The sequence below is a fragment of the Nesoenas mayeri genome (genome assembly GCF_963082525.1).
Source record: "Nesoenas mayeri genome assembly, chromosome: 5".
Classification (NCBI taxonomy): Eukaryota; Metazoa; Chordata; class Aves; order Columbiformes; family Columbidae; genus Nesoenas; species Nesoenas mayeri.
The window spans coordinates 25993395-26013497 of record NC_137548.1 but is presented as its reverse complement, the minus strand read 5'-3'; the positions used below and the strand labels follow the sequence as shown (position 1 = coordinate 26013497).

Genomic DNA, 20103 nt, shown 5'->3' with positions numbered 1-20103 from the left:
TGTAGCGCCCTCCCCCAGGCAGGCTGCGTTGTCATGGTTTTTCAGAGCGACTTCCGCTGGGAGGCGGTTGGCGTGTCGTCACTTCCGCAGCCATGGCGGTTGTGTGTGGTAGGGGGCTGCTGGCCCCGCTGGCTGGGCGGTTGCGGGCCGGCCCTCGGGCGCCGCTCCGCTCTGTCACCGCCGCCGCGCCGCTCTACGATGTGGTGGTGTCGGGCGGGGGGATGGTCGGGAGCGCCATGGCCGCCGTGCTGGGTAAGGCTGTGACCTTCCCGCCCGCTGCGGGCGGTGTCCCGGGTGCCGTCAGCCCGGCCGTCGCCGTCCCCGCGGGGGCTGCGCTCAGGGCCGCCCAGCCGGCGGCGGACTGGCCCTGCTGCCGTGCCGCCGTGCTGTGAGGGCTCGGGGGTCTTCGGTCCTCCCGCAGTGTGTTGGGTGAGTTCAGCGAGTGGCGGGTTTTGTGTCCCGCTGTCCTCGCTGTCTCACCAGTGCCACGGAAAACATCATACCGGGACCTTTGCCGAAACCTTCGTGTTTCAGCGTGTGAAGTGTCGGGTACTTTTATAAGGGGACCGTAATGATTAATCCATGTTGGTGATAGTGTGATATAACTATGTAGTTACCATTTAGGATCTTAATGTTCAAGATCCTGTTCTGGAGTGCAAAGAAGAGCAAAAGGGCAGAGATCCTAAGCAATAAGTGATTTGCCAAGAATAAGGGTTTACCCTACAAACTTATAATTGTTCTGCTTGTATTGTTGACCAAGACCACAGTGGAATTGAGACAGCATAGGGATCCTCGCCAGCACTGACGTCTAAGGCAGTGGAATCCCACATCCTTGCCAGGCACGGGTTTGGGACCTTTCAAAAGATGAGATTATGTTATGCACAATCTAGAAAACACATTCTATCTTCTTATAAAAATGCATAGGTGTTACTGATACAGAAATAAAAGATGATATTTTTTTGGCAGAAGCATTGTAACAAAGCATATGTTTATATATTTTAGGGCATGATATCCATTTCCATGATAAGAAGATTGCTTTGCTGGAGGCTGGTCCTAGGAAAGAATATGACCGCATGCCAGAGAGTTACAGTAACAGGGTCAGTTCCATCTCCCCAGGATCAGCAACCCTCCTAAGCAGTAAGAAAGACTTCTGTTGTTTACATTTTTAACAGTATGTTTGAGCTGTTTTTATTTTGTTTAAACAAAACCCCTTTGAGCATGTGCTGTCTTCATCCTAAACTCAATGGAATTATTTGTCTTTGCCTCTTAGTATTCTATATGCTGAATCAAGCTTCTCTTGGTAACAGCAAACTGTTCTGGTACCTTGGTCTGATTAGTTATATAAACATTTGGGACATTACTTATTGCTCTGTACTCTGGAAACTCACTTCTTGTGATTAATTTTCATTTTAAATAGAGATTTGAGTCTTGATTCTTTACAGAGAAAGAAGTGTTCTAAACAACAATGCATTTCTGTGTCTGTTTTATTACTCAGTGACAGGACAATGAGAGTTGACTGTTAAGTCACAGCATTCATGGAAAGCTCTTGTTTCTTTTCCACTGGCTGGTGCTGACAGTAAAATAATGTGAACGTATCAAGGCAGACCTGGCCCTGTTGAGGGATGATGCGAGCGGTGTCTGGGCACTGAGAATGAGCGAGGGAGGAGGATGTGGAGTGACCTTCAGTTTTGTTTGGGTCTCAAGGTCACATGTGAACCAGTATCTCCACGCATTTGTGTCCTTTTTCTCTTTCAGGTTTTGGTGCCTGGGATCATGTCTGCAGTCTGAGACTCAAAGCGTTCCGGCGAATGCAGGTGCCTTACTTAGGGCTGTAAATGCGCTATATGTCTGTCTACTCTGAATTCTCAGGAGTACTTACATTAACGTTCCAAAGATGATTTTGCTTTGGAAAAGGGCAGGTCATGCTTATTATGATTCCTGTTACTTCTTTGGGGGTAGCAGTCTACTCAGAAATACCTGTCCTCAGAGTTTTGGTGTTACAGGATGAGAGGTTGATTCCTAATGGAAGCTGTAGATACTCAGGCATGGGTGCTAGTCAGGAAATAAAGGTAAAGGTGTGTATTGGTTTTGGCTGTGACTGAGTTAATTTCCTTCATAGTAGCTTGTGTGGGGCCATGTTGTGGATTTGTGCTGGAAACTGTTGATAACCCAGGCATGTATTAGCTATAGCTGAGCAGTGCTTACACAGCGCCAAGGCCTTTGCTGCTTCTCACCTTCCCAAGAGTGAGTGGGCTGGGGCTGCACAAGAAGCTGAGAGAGGACACAGCCCAGACAGCTGACCCCAACTGACCACGGGGATATTCCACGCCATATGATGTCATGCTCAACAATAAAAGCTGGAGGAAGAAGGAAAGGATATTTGGAGTGATGGAATTTGTCTTCCAAAGTAACTGTTACATGTGATGGATCCCTGCTGTCCTGGAGCTGGCTGAACATCTGCCTGCCCATGGCAAGCAGTGAATGAATCCCTTATTTTGCTTTGTGTGGGTGCACGGCTTTTGCTTTGCCTATTAAATGGTCTTTATCTCAGCTCGTGAGTTTTCACACTTAAACCCTTCTGATTCTCTTGCCCATCCCATTGCAGGGGTGTGAGTGAACAGGTGCATGGTGCTGACTGCCTGCTGGGCTTAACCCACAGCAAGGTGGGAGGGGACTTTTATATGTTAATTATGTAACAGGGAAGTAGGGATAAAAAACTTTCTTTGCAATTAGTTTTTGAAATGAAGCTAAGTCGTTGTATGAAAGGAATTATGTCATGTACTTCAGTAGCTGAGAATGGAGGGTAATCCAGGATGTTTTCTCTAGTTCTGTATTTCTAGGTTGCCACATCCTTTTCCTGCTAGGATGGATGCATTCATAGTCCCTGAAAGGAACATCACTTCTTTATCACGTATCTCACGTATCTTCATGGAGTGTTTTTTTTTCTTTGTAGGTGTGGGATGCTTGCTCAGAAGCCATGATTGTTTTTGAGAAAGATGACTTAGATGACATGGGTTACATAGTGGAGAATGATGTCATTATGTCTGCTCTTACAAAACAGTTAGATGCAGTAGCAGGTAATGGACAACTTCTTTAATATTTTATTTCTTGCAGAGAGCTTTCCATTACTTGCCTTCTGTTGCGTGTGCTGAGTTATGAGAGGGAGAAAGACAATTCATCTGACAAGTGATTCTGAGACACAGGCAGCTTCTTGGATTGGGGAGGGAGGGAGAAATCTGTCTTCCAAAGGCTACACAGCAAGAAAGCAGTTGCATATGTAGTTCTCCAGAACATAGTTTCTCCAAAAATAGACTTAATGAAAAGATCTATAACTTTCTATCCAGAGCAGGCCTTGCAGTGACAAAGGGTTGGCCAGATCTATTCTTTCAGGGTGCCTTGGGGACTGTAGGGTCAGCTCTTAGGGTGCCATTAAGACATGCGGCCTTTGCTCTTGTAGTGATGTTTCCTTTTTTTATTTCTGTGTCATGCTGTGACTGCGGTACTTTGTGTTCCCATCAGACCGGGTGGAGGTTTTCTACGGGAGCAGAGCAGTCGGGTATACCTGGCCCCTTCCCACTCACAGCTGTGACACAAGCCCTTGGGTCCAAATTGAGTTAGCTGATGGACGCAGACTTCAGACCAAACTGCTGGTAACTAAACTTTTTATTTCTGTTGATCAGGCGTCATCTCTCACCCAAGTCCTTTCCACTGGATTTGGTTCTGATTCCGTGTGTGCCGCTCCACCCACGTGGAGGGCTTGAGTGAGGTGAGTGGCTAACTCTGTCAGAGATGCTATGTGATGCGGTGTGCAGCCTTTTCCGTACCTGATGCAAGAAGGCTGTACTGAGTTGGACAAGAGCAGAATGGGCCCCCTTTTCTGGTTTTTTTTTTAATTTTTTTTTTGGTGAATAAACAAAAAATGCATACATGCAGGCTGAGTTTTGTAGACTGGATTAGTGGCTTTCTTAGGAGCTGCTGAAGAGATTGCTTTGTATCTCTTTGTTTTGCAGATTGGTGCAGATGGTCATAACTCTGTAGTCCGGAAGGAAGCAGAAATTAAGAACATTGAGCATCAGTACGACCAGTCAGCTGTTGTGGCAACTCTTCATTTGTCTGAGGTGATATTCTGCTAGTTGACTCTTCCGTAAACAGTAGAACAGCTTAAGAAGGTGATCCAGGTTACTAGTTTGTCCATTTGCTTCTTTCCACTGTAGGCCACAGACAATAACGTAGCGTGGCAGAGGTTCCTTCCCACAGGGCCAATTGCGCTTCTTCCAGTAAGATGACTCGTGGTCTCTGTAGTTCTTTTTTGTTTGGTTGGTTGTGGTTTTTTGTTTTCGTGGGGTTTTTTTTTGTTGTTTGGTTTGTTTGTTTGTTTGTAGTTTTTAGTCTGTTTTCTAGTAACTTTGCTTCTGTTTGTACCTTTCTATGTTGGTTCTTTCTCTTAACAATTTGTCCATCTCCCCATGACTTTTCAGTTATTGCGCTTGTTTTCCTCTCTTGCCCTCTCACTTTATCCTTGGTATTTCCCACTTGTAGAAAGTTGGGTTGGAAGAGTAAGGTGCAGAGGGACTGGTGTGGGGCAGGGCAGTGGGGAAATCTTTGCACTGATCGTTTATTTTTGCTTCTTTTGATACTTACTCTTGACATTCTCTTAAACTAGCTGTCTGACACTGCCAGCTCTCTGGTCTGGTCTACATCTCATGAACATGCATCAGAACTTCTTGCTATGGATGAGGAAAGTTTTGTGGATAGCATCAACTCTGCCTTTGTGAGTATCAGCCTTGGGGTGGGTGTGAAGCTCTGTTGTAATCATGGGAAATATAACGGAACCCTACAGCTGAAAGGATAGTCATGGGAGAGGTAGATTCCCAAGTTCCTTCCTCTGGCGAGCGTGATATTAAAAAGGCACTTAGCAAAGAAGGGATGACTCCTTGGGACTGAATTAGGTTAATTCTGAAAGTCACAGAAGAAGTAGAAATAAATTTCCAAACAGTGGGAAGGGTAAGCTTATCCTAGCTGGAAACTTTTATGTCTTGAAATGATGAAGATAGTTTCTTCTACTGCATAATTTTGTCCAAGTGATTAAAATTCAGTATTTGGAGCTCATTCGGATTTATTTTTTTTCAACTAGATTCTTTCATATGTCTAGTTCAATTTAACATCTGAAGATCTGTTTGTTTTTTCAGTGGAGCAATGTAAACCACACTGACTTCATTGATACTGCGGGGGCCATGTTTCGATCTGCTATTTCCCTCCTGAAACCCTCAGGAACTGCTGTCCGTCAGCTGCCCCCGAGCGTGGCTAAAGTAGATCCAGAGAGCCGAGCCATGTTCCCTCTCGGAATGGGGCATGCGACAGAGTACGTCCACCACCGTGTGGCTCTGATTGGGTAAGGTCCCCAGTGGTAGCCCTTGTGTGAGTGGGTGGCGTGTGGTTAGAAATGATGCGAGTGTAGCGACTTCTGGTCAACAAATTAGATGGTTAGAAGTAATTTATAGTTTCTGTTTGACTTTATCCAGGCCTGGTTTGTACCATGTGCTCTTGTGCCAACAAAGTCCTTCTGTATAAGTAGCTCTCTGTCCATTGTGTGTGCTTGCTGTTTACATTGTGAGATAATTATTTCCCTTTTCTGGTTTGTGTTCAGTGAAACAATCCTGTATCTCATGCTGGACCTGTACTTCCACAAACACTGGAGCAGCCATTCTGTGTGCCAGTCTGAGTTTTAAACTCACCAATCTTGAACATAAATGTCAAAGGGATGTCATAGGCTCTTGTAGGGTGGTCTATAGAAATAGGAAAATATCTCGTCTTTTACATTCTAAGGCTGCATGGGCTTTTTTCTCCACCACAGCTGCAATCAATGCGCTGGTAGCTTATAGTAATTCCCACATGCCATATTACACTGCAGATACTTTTTGTATTTCCTGCTTGTGAGCCACTCTGCTTAGCAGCACTCTGTGCTTTATAGCTTGGTGAAGTACATGATCTTACATTTCATACCCAGAAATAATTTCATTTCTTTAAGACTCCCTTATCAGTGTCTGACTTTGTCGTTTATAGATACATCTGCTCATAAAATAATTTGATTTTGGTTTTATTCAATAATGTCCCATTTTGCCTTTGTATTCATGATGTCTGTCTACTTTGTGTTTGTGGAATGTGCTAGTGATGTACCTCCTGTTGTGCTGAGTTCACTTACAAAAACATTAAGGCCTGTTCCACATGTGATCTGAGAGAGGACTTTGGCTAGTCACCTCTTTATAATTTTTCCTTTCAGAACTGCTTTTTTGTTATCTCCCCTTTGTCTTGCTTCTTACAACTGGAGAGGCAGGCAGGTAGTTCAGTGTAGCATGCAAGGAGGTACTGGGTAAAGCACATGTGCTGCTGTAAGGTGGTGTTCATTGCGAAGAGGTGAGGAGTGCTATACTGATCCTGTCTGGAGTTTGTCAGCTGTTACAGCTTTCTTCCAAAAGGAATATAAATTTCTGTCTTCTCTTCCTCCAGGGATGCAGCACACAGAGTCCACCCACTTGCAGGACAAGGTGTAAACCTGGGCTTTGGTGATATTGCATGTTTAGCTCATCACCTCAGTGTAGCAGCTTTCAATGGGAGCGATCTAGGTAAGAATCCAGGACAATGAAGTGGCAGTAAGAGACTGATGAGTCTTACAGGCCTTCACTGCTAACAGCAGGACAAGCATTACCTCTCTTGCAGGTTAAGGGTGCTGCTGGCTTGTGTTTGAAAGGCACAAGCACCTCTGAAGCAAAAGTGTTCTGATGCACATTGGCTGTGGAGCAGTTATGGATGCCTTTCCATCCCACAAATCTTGAAACTGCTTTAAAACAAAAAGAAAGTTCTGCAGGATGGTAGTTGACGAGGTGGTGAGATGAAGAGCACTACCTGGCGGAAGGAGGCCTTTATTAAGATGGACCATTTCTCTGTGCTGTGTTTTCAGTTGTCAGTGGAGACTGCTATATAGATAAGATGCACAATTGTTTGTAGCAAGTAAATTTTAATAGGAGCACTCAATTATCTCTTCCAGGCTCTTTAAAACATCTCCTAAAGTTTGAGACAGAACGGCAGAGGCACAATGTCTCCTTGATAGCTGCCATTGATGTGCTCAAGAGGCTTTACTCTACGAGGCTGGCTCCTTTGGTGTTGCTGAGGACATGGGGATTGCAAGCAACAAATGCCCTGCCTCCTCTGAAAGTAAGAATCTCGCTTTAGTGGGGGCCCTGGAAAGAGTGTGGAACTATTCTTGAAACATACACAAGTTGTGAAGATTTTTTTTCTTTAAAATCAAGCATTTTTGGTTGGAAAATGCTGCTTATGAGGTTTTGTGTCCTGAATAAGCCTGAGAAGTTCCATGACTGTGTTGAAACTGACAGCTCAGACATAACTAGTTTCTCGTGCAGTACAAGGGAAAATAAGGATCTATGTGTGTGGTCTGTATCAGTAGTTAGATGTTAGAAGTCATCAGAAGTCTTTGGCTTTATTTTGCTATGGCATGAAAATGTGGAACCTTGAACTGTATTCCAGAAATGCACTATGAAAAAACAGCCCTACAAAAACACATCTTCAGCAAGAAGAAGATGTCAGGTGACTTGACAGATGTGGTGTGCAGCTCAGATGGCTGTTTCTGTACTGTTTTGCCTTGTTAAATTGTTCCCTCGTGGCAGAAGTGCAAGTCTCAAATGGAAGTTACCTGAGAAAGGCAGCGGTGAGGAGGTTCAGTCTTAAACAGACACTCTCTTTGCAACCTGCCTGAAGTTTGCACCGTCTTAACCTAGTTGCTGGGTTTTCATGAGGTTCCTTGAGCCACCTGCTCTGTAAGCTCCCAAGCACCCTCAAAGCAGATTCCTCATTTCTGGATTTGGATGCTTTATTCCACAAATCAAATCATCTTATTCCAGTTAAACACAGGTGGCCTATTTCCTTTGTGGCAGAGTCATGGTTGAGACACTACATGAGTTGAAGAGCAGTAGATTGCTCAGTAGTAGCTGCCATTGACAATGCTGCTGCTTCAGTGCTCAGATTTTTTCTGTTTAAAGCAGAAAACCAAATGGAGACTGCTTTTTCTGAGCACAGAACCTGTTGTAACACCTGTTTTGTGAAGCTTGGGAGGGAAAGGAATGCTGCAACTTCTTCAGTTTTCTAGCGTACAGGGATGGGTGCTTGCACTTGGCTAGAAAGATCAACAAAGAACTGTTGTTCATATATTTAAAAAGAAACATGTCTACAGCTGCTTTCTAGAATGTATGCTTACTACCAGTTTACAAATCACTTATCTTTTTATTTCCCCTTTTTAGGAGCAAATCATGGCTTTTGCTAGTAAGTGATCTGTTGTCAGTTTGGAACAGCAGCTTGCCAGGGAATGCATTGCCCTTGGAAGGACTGGGACTGACTTGAATCTTTGAATTGTGCTATTTTAATTTAACAATAAAGCTGAGGGATTGAGTTGTGTATTACATCATCCACTGGTTTGTGCAAAAACTGTCTCATCTGCTCTCCTCAAGAGGATTTGTGGTCTCTTCTTGTAGTACCATGATGTCTTCAGTCACAGAACTATCTGTACAATGTGCTTTTAATTTTGGCCTTTTGAGTTGAAGACGGAGGTGGAAACAGTGGTCTTTTGGCAAACACAGTGCTGAATTTTGCCAGCTACACTTTCTGCTGCTTAATTATTTCATTTTTTTCTGATGTGCTTTCTAGAGCTGGAGTGTCACTCCTGGCTTCCTAGCACTTTCTGGACTCAGAAAGGAGGGGTAGTTTTCAGTACAGGAGAGCCAACTCATGATGACAGATACGTCTTAAAACTGATTTGTCTCTTTCACCCTTTTCCCTACCCTTCTGTTGGTGCTTTATTTAATGTTTTTTCTTGTGGAACTGGTGAGTCTTAAGGGCTCTGAAAAAGAAATGCAAGACAACAATAATGTCTAGGAAAGAAAACTGCACCACAACATCTTGAACATTGTTAAAAATGCTTTAATTACTAAAATAGATATTCAAGATATTCTGTCTTAGGTTCCAAACACCAGCCTCTGCATTAGACATTTAACACTCGCAACATTAAGTGAGCACTGCCCGTGGGCAAGACTTACACATATGGTTAACCACTCTTGAGAATTAACAGCAGAAAGAACGAAACATAAGGTTTGAACTGAAAGCCATTACTTGTGCTTCTTCAGTCACTCATATCAGACAGTTCCTGTTAGAGACCAGCTAAAAGACGTTAGGAAGGAGGAGATCAAAATCAGGGCTGCAAGTAGAACTCTTCTATTAACAGGCTCCTGAGTCTTTAGTTAAGCTAATAAATAATCTCATTGCACTAGGATAAGTGTGAGGACTCAACTGGCTTCTCTGGATCCCCCACCCACCTTGACTAGTTCAGATGTAAACAGCAGGGGCTCAATTCTGCAATTCCTCGCAAAAGAAACCTTTAGCTGAGTTTTTGTTTCTCTCATGACTGCAGGATCAGGCCCCTGGTAGAGAGCAGCAGTTATGCTTCAGTGAATGAATTGTGCCACTGACCAAGGAAGGCCCTGAGCATTCAGATTTCATGCAACTTTGGTGCTGGGAAGCAGATGCTCCCACCTAGCATTTGTAGTACCAGAGTCTGAGGCAAAGAATGCAGAAAATAAACTTCCTCTGCAGGCTACCCGTCTTGTTCTAGAGCACCCTCCCTTCAAACAAAACCCAGCCCTGCAGTACTCCTCGGGGCCAGTGTCTGTGCAGCTGGCAGATACGCTGCTGCTGGTTGTTCCTTACGCATCACACCCCACCTTCCTCTCCTGTTTCAAATACAGCCTCACTGCTTATGCCTCGTAGCCCCAAGATGTGGTAGGAGTTTGTCATAGCACTGGCTCAGACTGAGACTTCTGGATCATTAAATTACCTAGTTCTCAGGAGTCATGCAGCCTGGCTAGTAACTACTGCATCCTACTCTGTGCTCTTTGAGAATATGAAAGTGAATACAGTTGTTCACTGAAAACAAAATGAATGTGTTCGTTGTGCAAACCAGACTATATACTAAGTTTTGCCAAACACTAGGAAGGAGAATAAGAAATAGTTATGGTTGAGAAGAGGCCACAACGACTTTCTTCATGTTCAAACAGAAGCTCCTATTGAGGAAGGGACAGAACTTTGATGTGACATTGAGGAACTTCCCAACATGGATCTCAAACAGATTATGGTAAGGGATAGGACAGGTAGGATGAGCAGATCATATTTGAAAGAAACAGCCTGAATTTACAGCAAGGTGTCAGTGGTGGGACAAGTCCAGTTAGCTCCATCCCCAGCCCTTGGACTCTTGTTGCTGACTGAACTTGCTCAATCAAAAGCACACCTTGCACCCTGGTGCTGTAGAACCTGAGATGTGAGAAGGCGGTAGCTTAGTCAGCCACCATCAAACTTATGCTGCTAACTAGAGGAAGTGAGCTAATGTTCACAGTAAGGCAAATTTCTAAGTCTTTGAAATGATTTTTAAGTCTGCTTGAAATGATTAGTGAGGGCCTGAGTGTGCTACTTCCTCCCCTTGCTGGCAATTACAAATTATTTTCAAATCCAGTTTGCAGAGAAGGTAGCGTGAAGTCTTTGGTTTTACAGAAGTGGGAAAGGTGTGTCATAGCAAAGAGCTAAGGGCCTGACAGGAAAGTGTTCATCACAAGAGATTAGTGGATAAAAGCCTTCCTTAGTCATGCGAGTAACACCTGTCTTCTTTTGACTGGGCTAAATTCATCTTGATGTTACACATTCCATGGGGAGTAGAAGATATTAAATTTTTGCTAAATAGGAGCAAATGGATGAGCTAGATGCCAACTATTTCATGGGATGGAAAAAGTTGTCTCTACAGCTGTTTCTATTTAGGACAATGCAAGGTCTGCGCTTGAAGGTATTTGAGCCATCTTGATTTTCTTTACAGCCAATTAAACAAGAAAACCAGGATTCTACAGGCCAGCTTTCTAGCCTATCTGACAAGATGCTTTATTTAATATATTGACCTTCCATTGCTTCTATGTGTTTGGTGTGAACGATGGCAAAATCCACTTAAAATTCCACTCAAGAAGCTTTGTGCTATCCTGACAGAACTCTTGGGCTTCCTCAACAGCTGCATCCCCTTCATTGGATGCACTATTCCTAAAGCCCTGCTGTATATAATAAATATAATTCCAGAACAATGCAGGGCTGCATACATATGGGTCCAACTGCACCATACTGAATTAGAGACAATTTTAAATGGGCAATGGATAAGCAAACAAGGGATAAGAAAGCAAAGCTACCTCTGTTCTTGTTTTCCCTCTGTTTCTGATGCTAATGTCACTCCCCCTATTTTCATCTATTAAGCAACTGAAAAAACTTGTTTCACCATAGCTCTGCAATCAGAGGTGGTTCCTGAGGAGAACGCAGGAAGCAATAAGTAAGTCCACACTTTCAAATAGGAAACCACACCTTAGAGCTCACTCCCACAAAACCAGCAGTGGTGTTCTAACAGCTCGCTGGCCCAGCAGCTCTCCGGGGCTGTGCAGTGCTTGTTTCCCCTGTGCTAGTGCTACAGTTGACTCTGGTGAGCTGATTTAACTCAAGCTTGGTGTCGTGAATGAGTTCACTGACAAACCTGAGGAGCACCAGCATCAGAGGAAAGGCAGCTGTGGGAGCACCCTGCTGAGAGCAGAGAAATGAAACTGCCTCTCGCAGCAAAGCAAGCTCTTGGATCGGCCATTTCAGCTGGCTGCACCCTTCAAGTCCTCATGGGTGTAATGTGACAAGCATTTCTTTCGGCAGTGGAGTTTAAATTGTTGGCAGTGCTGTCTAGTTGTGCCAACACAATGTGCTACAGCTACATGAATCACGTTATCAGGTCTGGTAGCCAGATGTATCGTATAGCAGCATCAACCTGTAAAAGACAGCAAAACGAACACCAACAGCCAGGCACACATTCTGCTTAGGAAACAACTGCTGCCTGAAGAAATGCTTGGTATGTTATAACCCACATTTTAGCCAACACTTCTGCCAAAACCATGCCCAAAGTGTGCTTGTAAGCAGGCCCTTTGAAAGGCTGGAGTCTTTGCAATGTATTAGCTAATAGCTGGGTACATGGAATGCTGAGGCTGGCAGCATCCAGAGTCGCTCACTTTTCTCTGAATGACTTGATGCCATCTTAAATTTCTGTATTTAACATCTCATGAGCAAACTTAAGTTATGTATGTTTAAAATAAAAGGGGGAAATCATGTGTCTGTAGTCTACCACCACATGCCAGATACTCTGTGCTTCTAGCAATGGGATGCTCTACAATGTGCTGGTGAAAGCCGGCTTTGAGCCCCTTGCGGATACTCTGCTGGAGTTTAGGCCTCTTGACTTTCAGAAGGCAGCTTCTGGATCATTTATGGCAATCACAACTATAAATCATACTGTGGCAACTCTCATTATGCACGGTGCTAATCCTGCGTGAAGATCTGTTCTATAGCTTTGGTCCATGTTCTGCTCTGTGACCAGCTCCAGCTGAACAACACACCTGGAGATTTCAATTCACTTTCTCAGCCTTTCAGAAATGCTGAAGTCCACAGGAATGACACGCCTCAGTGGGTTATCCCCAGAGACTGCAGCAGGTGAAAAGTAGCACCCAAAGTCCAGCTTGTCTCTATGTTGTTCACTTTCTTTGTTAACTATAAAGGGAGAAAAATAAGTTGTTGCTAACAATTCTCTAAATTCATATGTTGCATAGACGACAACAACTACACTAATGTCCCTGGAAATGAACTAATGAATGTTGATTGATGAGAGAAATTTGGAAGCTGGCTTTGGGATTTAACTGTTTTTCTCACCTGTAGGAGTGTGTTGTCTCTAAATCCAAAACCTTCCTTCAGTAAAGCAGTGATGTAAGTGAGATCCATGCAGAGGAAAGGACTGGCTGAGTTGTACCTTTCCATGTTATCACAGACTAGAGATGGAAGAGAAAAAACAAAAAAAGAGATCTCAGCAAAATAAAGGAGCTTTTATCCATGTTATACACTTGAACTGACCTCAAGCCAAAGCCCTCTAAAACAACCCACCCGCTTCTATTAATGGATACATATGACACATGGTACATGCCACCCAGCTGTTCTGTAACACCAGAGAATAAACTGTGTAGCACTTCCAGTTTCTCTTAACTCTATCAGAAGTACAGCTTTTATTACAGCAGCATAATCCACACAGTTATTTTGAAGCCTGAATCTCTGTTCAACTGATAACTGGCAGGGAGAATGCAGCATCATTTGTCTTCCTTGCCTAGTCTCCAAAGATGGCTCCAGCAATGGACTTCACCTTCTAGGCTGGCAGCTTCTTTCATCTTTTTTCCAACCACATGTCAAAGGACATGAAAGAGGCTACTGCCCAGCCAACCGCTCACAGCAGCTAAGTCAAGGTGCCACGTAAGTGTGGCAGTGACTCAGAAATGGATTTACACTAAGCGTCATCTTCTAGGCTTACTGTTACTGCCCTGTTCCACAAGCATCAAGAGCAGAGTTCATTTCTTTTATGAAACTGATAAGCAGCAGCTTCCTACCATTGAAATGAGAAAGAGCAGTGTTTATTTAGGATCACAGAATTATCATGTCCTGATGCTTTAAAGCTAAATAAATGGTTTGATGGTGTTAGATAACATCTTAGCTGCCTCTTTGGAAATAAGCTCTTTCAGTATCCAGGGGGAAAACAAACACCCCACACTCAAACTGTTTCAAACCATTTGGATTTCTAGGGAGACTAAGTTTAATTGAAAAATCATTACATTTAGGTCACATTTTAGAAAAAAGTCATTGTCATTCCTGTACTACATAATTCAGCATCTTGTGGTGACAAATATGGTCTACTACTCATCATGAGGATGATCACAATTCAGAGGTAATGTCTTGCTCTGTAAGCTAAGGTTTCAGCCATCAATAGCATAGCAAGGCAGCAGCTCTTTTTTCACAGGAGGAGGTACAAAACCAGAACGAGCATTCACAAAAAAAAGTCAGGGCGAGGGAAAGGAATGCAGAAGAGGCTGTCAGACGTAAGCTCTGCTCTCTCCTGCATTTTGTTAGAGATTAAAAAGGATTTAAGGTGACACTTACAGAAGTCAGCATTGTTTTAAACTCGAGAGAGCTGCAGTTTGACAGCAGGAGCTCTTGATACAGCAAACTCTCCTTTGTACTGACAGTGGAGCTCTTGATACAGCAAACTCTCTTTTGTACTTACATTTATGAACTATCATCTCCTTTCCTGAACACAACTGGGAAGCTGCTAATACTTTGTTTCCCCTCATTGCTCTATAAGTGCTAACATGACAAGGAAGGTGTAAATGGAATAAGTCTAAACAAACTTTTTTTCAAAAGTCAAACTCACATTAGGTACTCCCTACAGACATTCACATCTTTGTTATTTCTCAACCCCACCAGTTTCAGAACTCTCATGACAGTTACCTTCTTTGGCTTTTCTTTCAAAATCTTTAACTTCCAGAACACCTCCCTGTTCATAATCTGAAAAGGAAGAGGCGAGAAAACATAATAAACTTGAAAGCATTTGTGTTCTATATCTAAATTGTCCCTAGAGTGCAACTCGGTCATGCTGGGCTAAGAGTGAGATCTGTTGGTAACAGAGGACAGAACTGCAAGTATCACTGGAACTCAGAGCACAAGTCTCTTTTGCTGAACTCTGAACATCAAACTGCACTGACAGATACACATTCCCTGAAGGCATTTCATGTATTTCTCAGCACTGTTCCTCTTCACTGCTCCCTGTGGCTCCAGCCTCCAGGGTTTCTCTGTCTACCTTCTGGTTGACATGCTCACACACAGTATGTTATCCCAAACCAATTTACCAATTAGGTTGGTGTCAACTGCACGATCATAGTAATAGGAGAAAGCATAGAAGGAACTTCCACGAATCTCATCTGGTTGATGTAGTTTCCCTTTGACAACCTTGAGTACTTCCAAGTAGCAAGGCTTGAATCCTGTTTCTCCTGTCAGGACAAACACAGATGGAGTGAGCCTAAGAGACATATCCAGGTGATGGAAGAATCAGTGGCAATAGGATGAAAAAGGGAACAAGCAGAAATGAAAGCATCAGAAAAGGTGAGAAGAGCTTATATATCCCTGCTGTAACCCATCATGGCACCTGCATCCAGGCAAGGACTCTAGATCGCTATCTAGTGGAACTGGTTAGAGCAGATCATAGCAATATTTGAAAGGTGTGCTGAGCGAACTAGCAGTAGGTGCATGAAAAGCTTCCTTCACATCAGGCAAAACTCCCATTGTTATGTTATGTGGACTGCAGATCACTGAACATTTCATTTACTTCTGCTACCACCTGCTGGATAGAACCTTAATATCCCTCCCCGTCACATCATCATTTTATCAACCTGCATACACCAAATCTGCAAGTCAGTTCTCATGTTTCCCTGTTGTAAAGCAGAGCAACACAAGTCACCAAAGGAGTGTGTTCTAGGCACTGATGGCAGCAGCTTCACCCCCTGGATACAGCATTAGGGATAGTATCTTAAGAAAAAGTTCCACAAGTGAGATAGATACACTTTGGCCTACCAGTTATTGTACCCTAACACAGCCCGAGTTTTTGTACTTAGCTCAAAGCCTCAGAAAAACTCTCTTACTTGCACAAGTAACTTCACATTGCCTATACAAGTAGTATTTGTAATAATAGATCAGAGCCAGAATATGGACGGTACAGGCCAGCTAGTCTTAAAGCCTCAGATTTTGCTTTGGCTCTGTCAAAAGTCCACATTATGATCAGGCAGGTATCCTTCACAATACAAGGTAACTGATGAAGTATCTGCCAAGAAAAATCTCAGATTCTGAAGACAAGATATCTTACAAGAAGCAACAAGTCTCCTTAGCTTACCTTCTTTGTTGCCACCATACTGGTATTTCACTCCCCCGAAATGCCACTCTGCCTCCAGCTGCTTTGGCAAACAAGAACTGCGGAACATTTGTCCATCCACAGCTGGAATGAAACCAGAGGGGAGAGTCAAAGGGTAAATATTAACATAGTTATCAATCAATATGCAGAACCAGAAAAGGCTGAAAGCCTTATTAAGGTCTTTAAGCAAAAGTAAGAAAATCTGAATTGACAGATGCTGCACATGATCATGAATTACGGACCAATCTCAGTCTGGAAAAGTTGTGGCTATTTTGCTCTGTGAGCTGCAGAGCGGCTGGGCTTGTCATTTGTTAATGAGAGATAAATGGTACAAGGATATCTGGATAATGCCTGCTCACCACAGAAGAGAAGAAACAAGAGAGGTAGTAAACACACAGATAGACAAACCCTAACAAACAGCAGATAACCAAGACAAACAAAATGACTGAGCAACAAAGACAAAAACTCCTAAGATCAATGGCCACTACAGGAACCACTGAATGTACCCTTGCAGGGTCCAACCAGAAATACTGTAACTGATGAGAAGAATACATGATTATTGTGGCAAGTACAGGTCTCACAGGGAAAGCAAACTTCTTACACAGTGATTGAGGGGGATTATGGAACTGTGCAAAATTTACTACAGGATATTTAAGGGCAGGCTCAAATGCAGGGAAAGGGGCAAGCACGGGATCAGGGAAGCACAAGTGTGGGAAAATGGAGGGGATGGTAAAAGAAGGCAATTGCAACTAAGCAGGCAGCTGGCCAGTATGCTGCTCTGGTTGAGCCTCGTGACCAGTTGCTGCAGTCTGTCCTATCTTCTTCTTAAATTCTTTTCCAAACTACTTTTGAGTACATTCCAGTAACCAATACAAGTCCATCTAGCTTGCAAGTATGAATCCAAAAGGTGGAAAGACCCCAGATACTGTCCAGAGACTGGACAAAAGGCCCAAGGTCTGGGCATGAGGACTGGAAGAGCTTAAGGCCTGGGTCAGAGACTGGAAAGACTCAGGAATGTGAGTATGGATTCAGTTTTGTGAGTGACAGTGTGTGTGAAATGTTTGTGGACTTCAAGCTAGACTAGTCAGTGAATCCAACAGGAAGCCTGAGGGAACACAGCAGACTAGGCAGATACCGGAGCAATCTAGAATATAATGTGGGTTTGGCCTAAGCAGCCATCCTTAAGAAAAGGATCTATTAGTGCTGTTGGTGTTTCTGTGGAAACTTGTAGAGCTGTGAGTTCGTGGCTGGCCACGTCTATATGGTGTTTGTATATTCCCATGGGTGATTTTCTGGAATTTACACCCAGTCTCACTGCTGGCTGAACCTGGAAATAGGGAAAAGCAGCTGTCTCACAAGACACCTCCTTAACAAGCGGTAGCCTATTTCCAGACAGATCTATACCAGTGAAAACATAGAAAAGCACAGGATACAGAAGTGAAGACACAGGAAATGGACTGCTGACACAACTCTAAGTCCAACTATCTCTTCAAAAATCTTGGATGTTTTACGATATGACCATACCTTCCACATTCAAAGCTCCAAGCGTTGCTAGTCTGGCAGCTTTTAGTCCAAACCCCAAATAGCTGCAAACAAAGATAGACATTAGAATTTGAATTCTTGCACCTCTGGTATACTTCACCCATAGCCTCTTCCTAAATCCTGGAGCACCCAAACCAAATTTCCTTCCTCTGCTTCCCACAAGTCTCCCCTCTCTAAGACAGAGGGTTGCCTTTGCCAGAATAATGCCAAGTACCAATAGAGTGACACAAACCCAGGAGTTGCAGAGACTTGTAAAATGGGTAAATCTAAAACTGGTTAGAGCTGGTGTGACATTTCTACAAGACATTCATAAAAGCAAAAATGCACAGTCTTAAAAATGCATGAGAAATAAGTGGTATGTGAGGAGTGCATGGGGAGTAGAATGGGCCATTCTTCTGTCAGACACATAAGACTTTATGCTCTTAGGGCAGAACTAACAGGAGAACCTGCAGGACCTCCCATTAAATGGGAGCTGTGCCTTTGTGTGAAATGTACCTCTGTTTGACTCCACAGATAACTGCTATTCTCATTACAAGCTAGAACGTGAACAACATTTATGAGAATGTCATTACATGTTCCTGACTTCAGCAACGCAGCTGGATTAAAAACATGTTGGCCTTTCACTCCCACCTCTGTTTTGGGCTTCTTATCCCTTTAGTCATGTCAATAGAAGCGTTTACAGAATCATTAGAGTTTAACCTCCAGCTCCCTCATTTTTAGGAGAATTTCAATCCCAATTACTTTAATTGATCTAATGGACTGTATTGATGGAATACTGCAATCAGTTACACCAGCAAATGTAAGCAGTAGGAGAGTGTGGAATATAAAACCAGCTTTGCTATCAAATAAGCATATTCTAGAACTGACAGAGATGATAAACTTCACCTCATTAGTAATGGGCTGAGACCAAGTCTCTGTTATACATGGTTGAGTTCTCATTTGACTGTAAGTCATGCAGGTAAACCCTCTGGATTTCACTGCAGACATCTCCGAAACTGGTCAGCTTAATGCAGTAAGCACAATTATATTATTCCAGGACAAGTATCCCCTCCAATTGGTTCAGTTGTGTTCCGTGGTCTGTATCAGCTGCCTGTGGTAGTCTCTCTTTGGTTTACATCAGTCTAGGGTTTACTTTTTGTCCAGCTGCCAATGAGATGTGCCATTTTAAACTAAGAACTAAGAAGGAGAAAGGTCCTCTTTCCAAATCTCTGACCAAGTTTAGTTCTAACTGCTGGCACAATATCCACCTTTCTCCTTTGTCCAGAATATTTGGTTTGAATCTAGTAACAAGAATTCTTCTCCTTAAATATAGTGACTCATAATGCTTCCTCTTCATTTGACAGACTGACTAATATTCCCTTGCAGTGATATTAACCATGATCCTGGAATGTTTCCAGTCAACTAATGTCATGTTCCACTTCAACTAATGTTCCAAGCAGATAAGAAAATTAGTAAAAAAGTCACGGTCCCACCAGCTGGATGACATGACCATTTGTGGTTAGCTCAGAGGCTGCAGGAAGACTGATTTCCCCAGTGGAGACAGCAGCCTTTTTGCTCCTCACCTGTGGGTATAGAGCTTGTAGGTGCTATTAAACATTTCAAATGAGGTAAGAAAATCGCCAGGGGTTTCCTTCAAAGTTTCCTAAAAGTTAAGTAAAAGAAGAAATCTTTTAGTTTCTATAATGCAATAAAGAATAACCAACTTTGATGTGACATCACAGATATACCCATAGGGTTTACTGCACACTTGTCTGATCCGCTTCGAAAACAAAAACCAGTTTTCCAATGGTGCCTACTGTTCTAATATCTGCAGCTTTTAACACTGAGTTTATTTATATCCATCTTTGTGTTATTTCAGTGTATAATACAGAAGCACAACAGATTGGGATGAAAATACTTTCTAATCCAGGATACTTGAATTTTTTCAGAGTACTTATGTGGTAGTCTATATAAAGAGAGTGTCCACCGAAATCTGCTGCACTAGAAGCGCTATGACCTTTCACAAGTCAGATGAGACATCTCAGTTCAGGAACTCAGAAGAATTAAAAATGCAAAGTACAGGCCACATTTTCACCATGTTAAATGTCATGCTAATACACAAGGAAACACTGGACTGCTCACTCCCAGTCTTAGGGCAGCTTCAACTCCTAGTTTAAGAGCTTTCCTCTAAATTAACCTCTTGTTCTACCACCTTCAGTTTCCCTCCTTTCACAGTCCTCCCTCTGTGTGCACCTCTGCCCCACTGGTACTCAGTCCCTGCCTCCTTGCCAGCCTAACTCTCATATTCTTGTAAATCTGAACCAGTTTAGGGCCCACTTACTGTTCCTTTGTTTCCAGTCCCCGAGACCTCAAATCCAGTATCTGTCTCTCCTCTGCTAGTGACCTCATTCTTCCATCCCTTCTTGGCCCTAAACACTCATATCAGACACTGTTACCCTGGACCAAGCAGCAGAATCTCAGAGAGGACTGAAGCTGCAAAGCCCCTGTGGTTACCATTCAAGTAACCAGACACTGCAAAAAGCACCCAACAGGGCTGGAATTGTAGAGTCCTAGACAGAAGCCTCCTCAAAGGTGAAAGAGATTCGGCAGTATTCAGCTTGAGTTTCTCCTGAACAAATACAAACTGAAATTTGTTTTGGGCATCAGGCAGGTTTTAATTGGAATGG

General features: G+C 43.2%; 2 protein-coding genes across 8 annotated transcripts in view; one reads left to right on the top strand and one right to left on the bottom strand.

The window, feature by feature from the left end:
- Positions 1-92: 92 nt before the first annotated feature.
- On the top strand, positions 93-15316 carry COQ6 (coenzyme Q6, monooxygenase; the record flags this gene model as incomplete). Of its 2 annotated transcripts, none has more annotated exons than XM_080346207.1 (12): positions 93-252; positions 1003-1137; positions 1756-1814; positions 2954-3077; positions 3520-3650; positions 4011-4118; positions 4215-4277; positions 4664-4771; positions 5190-5392; positions 6508-6623; positions 7046-7212; positions 8313-8936. In XM_080346207.1, the coding sequence occupies 12 exons, from the start codon at positions 93-95 to the stop codon at positions 8340-8342; spliced, it is 1404 nt and encodes a 467-aa protein (XP_080202333.1). In that variant the 3' UTR covers positions 8343-8936. The 2 variants fall into 2 exon arrangements, with proteins under 2 accessions (XP_080202333.1, XP_080202334.1); XM_080346208.1 differs by lacking the exon at positions 8313-8936 and adding an exon at positions 14989-15316 and having other exon boundaries at positions 96-252.
- The window catches only part of ENTPD5 (ectonucleoside triphosphate diphosphohydrolase 5 (inactive)), a 24948-nt gene continuing 13812 nt past the window's right edge, over positions 8968-20103 (bottom strand). For all 6 annotated transcript variants that reach the window (XM_080346209.1, XM_080346211.1, XM_080346214.1 and 3 more), the window contains 7 exons: positions 19000-19079; positions 17420-17481; positions 15878-15979; positions 14841-14981; positions 14443-14499; positions 12826-12941; positions 8968-12666 (listed from right to left, as the gene is read on the bottom strand). In XM_080346209.1, coding sequence (XP_080202335.1) covers positions 12580-12666; positions 12826-12941; positions 14443-14499; positions 14841-14981; positions 15878-15979; positions 17420-17481; positions 19000-19079 — 645 coding nt within the window. In that variant the 3' untranslated portion in view covers positions 8968-12579. The remainder of the gene's footprint in view (positions 12667-12825; positions 12942-14442; positions 14500-14840; positions 14982-15877; positions 15980-17419; positions 17482-18999; positions 19080-20103) is intronic.